This window comes from Pelecanus crispus, chromosome 1, assembly GCF_030463565.1.
Source record: "Pelecanus crispus isolate bPelCri1 chromosome 1, bPelCri1.pri, whole genome shotgun sequence".
Classification (NCBI taxonomy): Eukaryota; Metazoa; Chordata; class Aves; order Pelecaniformes; family Pelecanidae; genus Pelecanus; species Pelecanus crispus.
Window position 1 is genome coordinate 52,248,904 of NC_134643.1, and position 10,869 is coordinate 52,259,772.

A 10,869-nucleotide genomic window follows, 5' to 3' on the forward strand; every position below is an offset into this window, starting at 1 on the left:
ACCAGACCAAAGAGAATCCAAAGGCCTGTGATACAGGATGCATTCTCTTCATAACCCAATGTATCATAACATTACTGGTAAACAGTAGAATCGAGGCAGGTGTAAGAAGAAAGGGTTCCAGCAGTTGACATTTAACAAAGCTTTCCTTCAACAAAATGCCTTAACAAAAAGACATATCACAGGAGCAATGTACATTTGTTGCTTAACATTTTTACTGTATTAGTCACTCTCACACTAACAATATTTTATTACCTTTTCTTCCTTTGTTTTTTGTTTTTTTTTTTTTTTTTTAAATGTGTGCCCCACCCCCAGGACCAAGAAGCACTTCTGTCCTTTCCTGGTTACTATAACTTTCAGATTTGAACTCGTGTTTCTTCTAGACTTACATAAGATAATGATAATTTATTATTTTATAATAATAAAATAATTATAATATACTGACACTGGTATGACACTATTGACACGGATAATTCAGTGTCCACATACAGCGCAAATATCGAAGTGTGGATTCAAAGGCTCCAGACCAGTACATACAAAATTTACTGCAGATGAAGTTCTATGTCTCACAGCATCTACAACATTTAGACACTTCTCTTAAAAAAAAAAAAAAAAAAAAAAAAAAAAAAAAAGCACAGGGGCAGGGGGTGGTCTGTGAAAAAGACACACACAGAGGGAAAGTGGGAGTGACTCCACTCTGGGCAGAGCATGCTAAGTCCCACCTCTATTCCTTTTTTCATCATATGTCCGTCCCTACTATCTTTGCTATTGCCCTGCCCATGCCCAAAAGCTGCTGAGAGCTGCCCACACACCCACATACTTCCCCTGCCCTTCACCCCTGGGACAGGGAATGAGGAAGCTTGGCACTGGGAGGGGTGTGGAATCTGTAAGCACAATATGACCATAGTGGGGGTGAAGGAGCCCCATGCTAGTGTAGTGTTAATGGACTCGATACAAGATAGCTCTGAGCAGCTTTGGGAAAGCTGGCAGGGTGAAGGTGGCAACCTGCAATGCTGCAGACTGCAGCTGTGAATGAGTGCACAGTCAAAAGTCATCTTTGACTCTTCTTAAGTAAGAAGAGTTCCTCACAATTGATCCAGGCAACTCTGACTCAACAAGATCTGTTCATTTACTTTTTCTAACACTAAATGTCTCTGAGACTAGTACTGGGTTTGATCCTATTCGGTCTCAAAGCTTCCACCTTTCCTTGCAGCTGTCTGCAACCGTCAACCAAAGCTTCTTGTCTACTGTAATCCAAAACACAATGACCACTACAGCCCACAAACAGCCACCTCCCGTTTGATTTAAATTTATCTCCTAGAAAGTGAGGGCGAAGCAGTGAATCTTTGGAAGTCCTTAGTATACTTACAGTACAGTATGCTACTAAGCTGTGCTGCCCTGAATTAGAAAAACATTAAGAGTCAGTTCTAATTGGTGTGTCAGTTTGATCTTTGGGCGTCACTCACCTGCACAGACATGTTGGTATAAAGCAGCACATTTCCTGCATATTTATATCATTTTGCATTTGAACAACGAGCACTAGCTTAATTGTAATTTCTGTATTACATGTCCTAGAATAAATTGGAATAAAAGGAGGCATGAATGCTGTAAAACCAGAGAAACTTGCTACATCTACTTACCGTAACAAGGCTTCTCTTCCCGTCACAGTAATTCTTGTTGGGTAGCACTGAAAGGCCACTTAGAAATTCATTTAGATTTAAAAAACCAATAATCTACAGACCCCAAAACACTGACTCCTCACATTTCCTGTAAGCTGCATTGTTTTTTTGGTGGTGGTAGTAAATATTGGGTTTTTCTTAAGAATGGAGAACTTACACTTCCACCAGCTCTGTGCAACGCTTTGTATCACCTTATAAATCAACACCTCTTGCACATATAAACTGACTCCAGAGCGTTGCAATCTTCCTTATCTTTAAAACACCAACTTCCACCATAATGCTTCATCTTCAACTGAAAAGCCTTGCTTTAAATACAGGATTAGCATATCAATAGAAAAAAAAGAAATCTTATTTAATGCTTGAGAAGCCAATGGTGTAGTATCTTGTAAATGCGAGTAGCCTTTTGAAAGCCATAGTCCTATTAACTTTAACAAAAATCACATGACATAGATAATCAGACTGTTTAATTCTTGCAATCCTTAGATATACACACAGGCTGCTCTTTTCATCACAACTTTTGCCAGGAAACTAAACAGGTTTCCATACATTTTTAGCCAAACCCACTACAAGAGCATTCATTTACAGAACAAAAACAAAGACGAAAACCCACCTACACCATCCTGGTTTAAGCTAGATGAAACTATAATACAAACTGGAAGTAGAATCTACCATCCTGTAAAGAACACTTAATACATAGAGAATTTTCCATAAGGCTGTTCTAATTCATCTCAGATTGGTTCCATGGGCCACTGATGTCAATCAAAAGTTTCAGCACTACTTGGATCACATTTTTATTTTAACTCAATAGCACAGTGTTAATTCTTTGCATCCCCATGTAACTTCTTCATCCAGAGCTACTGAAACAAAAGTTTACAAAGGAAGGTAACTGTTACTAAACTGTACACAAATAGGCAAACCAAGGAAAAGATGCCTACTATAGTAAAGGTTAACCAAGAGGTACTTAGAATTGATGCCAAAAATTTTATATCAAAGGTCCATGAAAGTACACCATAGTCTCAGTGTCCAATACAGAGGTAACTAAGAAAATATTAGTAGCAGTGGTTTCCATAACCTCTGCCCTCTGGAATTTTATCCAGTTGCAACATCTAAACAGAACAATAATAAAGTGGGCCAGCTCTCAATATTACTAAGCTTTTCTGGATTTTTTTTTTTTTGGGGGGGGGAGGAAATCCACATTTCAGCTTTCTACAATAACAGTATCATAGCTCACAATTTGTAGATATTCTTTATACCTCAGCCAGTAGAGACATCCCTCCACTCTCATCCTTGTCCCTAAATTAAAGCTTAGATTATGTACAATGATATAAAAAACTGCCTTAGAGAAGTTCTCACTTGCTGAGTGCCTGAAAAAGGTTAGCTGCACAGCTACAAGCCATCCCAGTCGCATACCAGGTCCCATATGTCAAGGCTTTAGAACAGCATGTTTATTTTTGGCTTTGCATATTAATCCTCCGCTCTTCTTTCAGACCAAGGGAAGAGCAGAAAACTTTCAATTGTAAAGATATTTGCAACCCTCATTAGCAATAGTGCAAATGCTCTTTAGCAAAGTTTCTCTACCTTTATACATAGATGAAAAGCGAGAATTATGTTCCACCAGTCCCCAACACTACATAGAAACTCATCTCCCGCACAGGTCTTTCCCAAAACCACACTCACTGTGGGGGTGAAGATGAAAGCTGCACACTTGCTAATGGTGCCAAAACAACTAAAACTGGACAACAGACAGTGGCAATCTTTTTTGCCTGGACAATGTTAGACATCAAATCCAGCCAAAACCTTAAAGGCTCAGCCTCTATGCAGACATTGTGCCTGGTGGTGCCTAGTTAAAGCCTTACCTATGGAGATGACGACAATAAGCAAGCTGTGGATCTAGAGCTGTTGGCATCCCCCTACATCACCACTGGCAACCTGACAGAAGGACAATTACATGTCCTTCAAAAGGAAAGCAAACCAGAGGGTTGGTGATTTTCCCCCAGAGATCATTTTTTTAACATACCCAACATTTAAAAAGGTGATAATAGATGCCCCAGTCCTGCAAGCAATACCATCCACTGCAATAAGAATTAATCAAAAGCACAGCAAAGGGAAGGAGACACTGTACAATCTTCAGAGACATGAATTTTCCAGGTGGAGATCAAGAACAATGAAAGGTCTAAGTATAAAACTTGCAAACCTAAAAATCAGCTTAAACCTTGAAAAGAACATGCATCCCCACTTCTACTTACTGTTTAAAACTGTCGTCTTAGGTTGGAAGGGAGAAGATGGATTGGGTGAAAATACGATCTTTATGGCTTATAACTCTACCAAAGAGGTTCAACTTGCAGGATCAGGGGAGCACAGCAGTACTACACTAAGCTGTACAGCAAAAACTTCCCCCTTTTTTTCATTTGACAGTGACAAATTACACCAAACATTGACCTTTAGCTTCTAGACGTATTTAATGCCAAAACTCAAAGTATACCAAAAAAAGATACCAGCTTTGTAAACTTCCTAGCATTCCTTTCTGGCACTAGAAAAAACAAACAAAAAAAAAACCCAAAAAAACCCCACAAACCAAAAAAAAAACCCCCACAAAAAACCACCAAAACTTACAGTTTTCCAAACAGTTCTACAATGACAAAAGAACCAAAACATGATTACTGTTTTACATGAACAAACCAGGCTTTTCTTCAGTTCTAACCAGCTAATCTGTCTTTTCGGGTTCACATTAGAGTTGTGGCTTCCCTCTCTTATTCCAGTACTCCTGCATTGTGCAGCCTACTCTGACAGGTTTCACACATTTCTAGATACACCATGGATTTAAAACCAACGCTTGGAGGTCTTAACAATATTCTGTATCATCAAATTATCTTCATCTCATGTCAAAACACAAGGGAACTGTGGGAAAAGTGTGCATAAGTTCTTCGAACACAAAATATCTGGAGGTTTGGTTACAAGTCACAAAAGCCCAGAACAAGCATTTCTTCTACACCGATCTTTGCATTTAAAGGAACACCAGGAGATTAAATCTCCCTTTCTCCTAAAACTGTGGGTGGAGTGTTTTTTTGTTCAGGGTGGGGGGTTTTTTTTGGTTTGGTTGGTTTGGGTTTTTTTTTTTGGGGGGGAGGGGGGATTGCTTGTTTGGATTTGGTTTGGGGTTTTTTTTACATTTTTAATCTTTCTAGGTCCCTTTATGTTAGTTCCTCTAAACGCACTGCACTAAGAAATAAAGGGAATCCAAGGACAGATGATGAAAGTGATTAGAGGCTTAGAAAGATTTCCATATGAGGAGAGATTATTAAAACAACTGCCTCACTTATAGACAAGATGAATGGGAGGGATCATAAGAGAGACATGGAAAATGAGAAGAGACATTCCACAGAACGTTTTTTCATCACTAGAAAGCAAGTGGATTTCTGTATTCTTTTTTAATGTAAGCCTTTGTGTGTGCATGTGTGATTACGTAAGAATCAGTTCATCCACAGAACTGATTCTATTGCTAGTCTCACCAAGGCTGAAAGCACAGGAAGATTGAAATTAAGATTCCCTGTTTGTTCATAAATAAACCACATCTGTTCCAGGTAAGTTTTGTTTTGTTTTGTTTTTAAATAAAGGAAGAATTCTTACCATTTCAAATATAAGTCTACCACTAATAAGAGAAAGTTCTGAATAGGCCCCAATATGCAAGTAATTACATAATTAGGGCTTCCTGCATCTCTCTCTAAAGCATCTGGTACTTGTTAAAAGCACGACGTATCACTGCATAGACTTCTGATGGGATGCAGTAAAGGAACTCACATGTTTTAGTTGTACTGGAAAAGAACTTTTCCCCTACAAAGCCATATGTATAAATTTATAACCCTGATGAAATGTGGAGGATTTTTGTACTGTAAGGGGTAAGAGATCAAGAGTGAAGAGCAATGTCCTGATCAGCAGCAAAAAAATTGCATACAGAGGTTTCTGAGGTCTACCTGGTGAGCATTCAGAGATGACAGCTTTAATAGAGCCTTGAAAGGTAGCCCTGACACAATGCTCTAGAAGCAAAAGTCAACACAATGAGGCATAAGTTAGCATAGCCAAGATACTTTGAGCATCAGGAATGTTACTATTGCAATTGCATAGACCTCTGCATGGACTTACTGCCTAACAATAGAATCATAGAATCATAAAATCATTTAGGTTGGAAAAGACCTTTAAGATCATCCAGTCCAACCTAACCTAACATTACCAAGTCCACACTAAACCAATTAAGGGTAGACTAGACTAAACCATGTCCCAAAGTGCCACATCTACACGTTTTTTGAACGCTTCCAGGGATGGTGACTCCACCACCTCTCTGGGCAGCCTGTTCCAATGCTTGACTACTCTTTCCATGAAGAAATTTTTCCTAATATCCAATCTAAACCTCCCCTAACGCAGCTTGAGCCCATTTCCTCTCGTCCTATCGTTATCTACTTGGGAGAAGAGACCAACACCCACCTCACTACAACCTCCTTTCAGGTAGTTGTAGAGAGCAATAAGGTCTCCCCTCAGCCTCCTCTTCTTCAGACTAAACAACCCCAGTTCCTTCAGCCGCTCCTCATAAGACTTGTGCTCCAGATCTTTCACCAGCTTTGTTGCCCTTCTCTGGACACGCTCCAGCACCTCAATGGCCTTCTTGTAGTGAGGGGCCCAAAACTGGATGCAATATTCCAGGTGAGACCGAGTACAGTGGGACAGTCACAAGCACAGTATAGCCAGAATCTGAGCACCTCTAGTCTCCCACAGTAGTCACTGCAAAAACAAGTCCCTTAAGGAAGCACCACAACACTCTTCAGCTGTCCTGCAAGATACATTCCAGCAAGAACAGTACTTGGTGCACGACAGCTAAAAATGCAACCCTTGTTCCCAAATCTTGTCCTACTTCACAGCTGAGGTCCTGATTTTGAAAGATGTTGATTAGTTTTCAGAGTGTTGCAGGAATCAACTAGTAGCGGATGTGAAGCACAGTGAAGCTGCCGCAACTGGCGTTAGCAGAGGTGAACTGAAACATTTTGCACAGCTGTATTTTCCACATTGATTTTACCTGTGCCACCCGAGAGAGCTGCAGTAATCCAGATCATCATGACCAGATACTGTTGACAAGGAGAGGCAGGAAGTCTCCTGGAAGGGTACCCTTCTTAAAGCTGGGGACGGATGATTCACCAGAACCAAGGTAACCACACAACTGTAAATCTATACCCACCAAATAATACCAGAACTGTAAGGCACTGATACCATTACGCTATGAGCAATAGTAGTTTTATGCCCCACTCTGTACTGCCATGCACAGCACAGCTTGGCTCTCTTGTGACTCGTCCAAGGAAGAGAACAGGAATCCAGCCTCTCCCTCAAAATACTTGGCCCCCTTAGGCAGCAGTGACTCCCCCCATGTTAAGAATGACTCAGCTGTTCTTCATTAAAGTGTTTTCTCTCTCTCAGGCACTGGGGACTTTGCACAAAATGTGACATATGGTTCATTGGAGAGCTGTTAGCAGAGCCCAGGATATCTTCAAAGGGCCTCAAAGAAGAAGGTATTGAAGAGACCTGTTGCCTTACACTGAAGGAGATTTTTAGCTGCAGCAGGAATTTTAAAATCCCCTTCTCCTCAGATTCTACCCATTTACAAACTCAGCAGGCTATATTCACAGTAAGTTGCTCTAGCACTTCTGCAAACTGAATTTGGTGATGCCTTCCTATCATATATACAGCTGCAATTTTGGAACAGTCTTCTTGCCTGTCCACAGAGAAGGCTTCACTTTCTCGTAAGTAAAATCCTTAGATGAGCTCAAAAGACACAGGCACTAAGCTACAGAGCTGGAGAAGTCCTTCAAAACCTGCCCACCCAAAAACTGGAATCAGTAGCCTATGTTATACAGACTATAAGATCAAACAACTACTTTGACACCTCTCTTTCCCCCAGGCTTTATTAAATCTATCTCACCCTACTTACTATACACTGTCCCTATCCTGCTGACAAAACCAACTCCAAGACTTTTTTCACACAAGCAAGTCTCCCTAGTTTGTTCAGGTTCTCTGAGCATCCTCCCATCAGCTCTGTATTGCTGTGTTCATGCTCTGCGTTGCTTTTCTTCATGGACGTTTGGAAATAGCAGCTTTAACTCCAGCTGCTCTGATGCTTTTTATTCCATCTCTGAAAGAAAAACAGCATCCTGCTTTCTTGCTTCATTCCTACGTAACACCACCAGTTGTTGCTCCAGTGCCTGCACATTTCCATCCCCCTGGTTAAAGCAGTAAGAGGAATGTTGAAGTTATCCAGGCAATTTACTCAGGAAAAATTCTTATTTGTCCAGAATAAGCACAAATGGATTTAATGCAAGCTCTTGCCATCATCTGGAACATACAACCTGCTGTTACCGCCTCTAGCAATTATATTACAAGTTCTGTGATATCTGACACAACTTGTAAAGCCCAAACCCTGGAGCAATGCAATTACATACAACTCTACAAGCTTGTTCCAGAGTTACATTTCCAGTTCTCAGGGTCACAGGAAGGGAAGGAAAGTCTAATTCTGATGAAAAGAAACCCAAGATCAGACAAAAGCCCAATGCTTTCATAAAATTGTCTTAAGCATGAGATTGCTTTTTTTTTTTATGTTTCAATACACAAGTACAATACACAACACTGAATGTTAGCCATAATACTTTATGCTTGTAAGCAGATCAGCTAGACTATAGAGCAGAGGCTTCAGGTTTAACTCTTAAACATACCAAAAATCATCCTTGAAAGTATGCAACTTTCTTCCATAGCCACAGTAAGCTAGGTAGCACATTATTCTTACAGCAAGAACAATGAAGAAAAACTATGTAGTTCAACTTGCAAAGAGAAAAACAAAAGAAATACATACAATTTTTAGCTGTGTCATAACTAGTTTTAACTAGTCATAACTAGCATGTGCACCCTGCTTGTGGTATGAAGAGCTCTGTAGACTCCAGTAGTAAAGGTACAGTGTATAGGGTTACCTATTTTTAAAACATTTCATTATGCAGCAACAATCTGAAGCACACCATCTCCTTTCCAGCACTGTCAATTAATGGACTGGAGGGATGGAAAGAACAGCTAATGCACAGTGGGGGGGGGGGGGGGGGGGGGGGGGGAACAAAAAAAAAACCCAAAAACCAAAACACACCCAAGCAAAACCTCAAGAACCCTCCCCGCAAAAAACCCAAAACCCAGTCTTCCTTCATAAATAGCTAATCCCTACACTTCAAACTGTGAAGTTCATTTATTGACAAATGCAGGATCTCATCTTAGCATAGAAAACAGAATAAACAAAATTTCTGCTGATATCCCAAGTCAGCTAGAGCAACCTTCTTTTTTTTCACATCTTTCTGCAGTGCACAGGAAGAGCCCTTTGTTTTACACCTGTTTGAGCTGAGCATTTAGGTAAGAATTTGAAATCTGTGCATAAACTAGAGAGCCAATGCAGCCAACTGTGTGACATTCACCACAAAGGGTACTAAACATACAAAAGGATCACAAGTATTGCCTATACATGGTTACCACATATTGTATGAACAAACCATTGAAATAGTAAGATAAAGAAAGATGAACTTGCCAGCAGACCATAAGAAAAACTGTCTCATAAAGTCATACATCACGGATACACAGTATATTCTTACCTTATCCCTAGCACACACACAGATACACCTTTTCTGTTGATCTTCATCCCTGCCACAGCCCTTCCTCTTGTAAGTAACTTCAGGAAGGGACCGGTAATCATTCTCTACTGCTAGATACAATCACCTGATCCACAGTTCATTAAACAGAGACCTTGAGAAACAGGACCAAACCCAGATATCCACCAGTGTGATCTAGACAGCGAGTCACTTCATTAAATCATCAGCGCTGTTGACTTTGGTGAGTAAGTTCTCTATTACCCTCACTTCCAATTAGTTTCTGTTCTGGATAGATCTTGAACATCGGTTTCTGTTATGTCAGCAACCAGTTTCGTTTTGTTATACCAAAGAGGATGAGAAAAGCACCCATGAAAAACTTCCCTTTGGATCGACAACGCAGCAAACGCGGGGACCGCTCGGGGAACACGCCGCAGGTTAGCAGTCCCCCCTCAGAGCTCGGCACCCAGGCCCACCTGGCAGCCCCACCACCTCCACCTCCCCGAGCCGTTTTGGGGGATGGCCACCATCAGCCCTTGCCGTGCCCTCACACGCTTTACCCGCGTCTTGCGGCGCCGGTGCCCCTCCGGGTCCGAGTACGTCCTATCCACGGCCAGCGCCGTGTCGCTGCCCGGCATGCTGCCCCGTCGTCGTCGTCGTCGTCGTCGCCGCCGCCTCCTTCTTCTCCTCCTCCTCCTCCTCAGCGGCGCCCGCCAAAAGCCCGCGCGCAGGTAGGGGTCCCGTTAACGGCCGCCCAACCGCCAGCCCAACGGCCGCGGCACTGAGGGGAATCGCGGCTGCCGCCGCGGTGCGGGAGGGCCGGGCACGCCCCTCCGGGCGTGCCCGGCCCTCCCGCACCGCGGCGGCAGCCGCTCCGCTTCTCCTCAGCCGGCACACCCGGATTAACCCCTCAGCGCTCCGGCTCCCGCCCAAATGAGTCGTGAAGGGGTCGAGGTTCTGGTGTTCCCTCCCCCGCCCCGCCGCCCGCGGCCTTCGAAAAAGGGAGAACGCCTGAGGGGAGAAGAGGGTGGGAGCGAGCTTTAGGCAGAGGGAGTGGGCCATAAATCGCCTTTTTTTTTTTTCATTTTCATTTTCAAGGCTGGGGCGAGGATGATCTCCCAGAGGAGATGGAAGGGTGACAGGCCCATTCCTTCCTGCCGACAGCCGCTGGTTTGGTGCAGGTTTTTCGCTGGACTTCTGTTAAAAGCAACCTAGACCCCGTGGCTACAGCGAAACATCGCAAATCCTAAAGGTTCAGAAGTCCAAAAGGGTAAGAAAGGAAGAAACCAGAAGTATTAACTATGTTGTCGGTTTGGGGTAGACTCACTTGTAAGGTTTTGACAGTTTGCGGTAACATAAGGCACCTGGGCACAATGAGTGCTGCTGCTGGAAAGCCCTTGGTACCTAGAGCTTTCCACAATAAACATGTTATAAAAATTCTGTCAAACCAACTAAGTCATCACAGTCTGCATTTTCCAAAGTGGTCAGTGGAGCACGGCAACCAATTCGGTCCCCATTTCTGCACATTACACATATGA

The 10,869-nt window shown here is 42.4% G+C and overlaps 1 protein-coding gene across 1 annotated transcript in view; it reads right to left on the minus strand.

Moving 5' to 3' along the window:
- TMCC3 (transmembrane and coiled-coil domain family 3) overlaps positions 1-9,969 on the minus strand; it is a 47,846-nt gene extending 37,877 nt beyond the window's left edge. Inside the window, exon 1 of the mRNA XM_075719615.1 lies at positions 9,892-9,969. Within this exon, the coding sequence (XP_075575730.1) occupies positions 9,892-9,969 (78 nt within the window). The remainder of the gene's footprint in view (positions 1-9,891) is intronic.
- Positions 9,970-10,869: the final 900 nt, after the last annotated feature.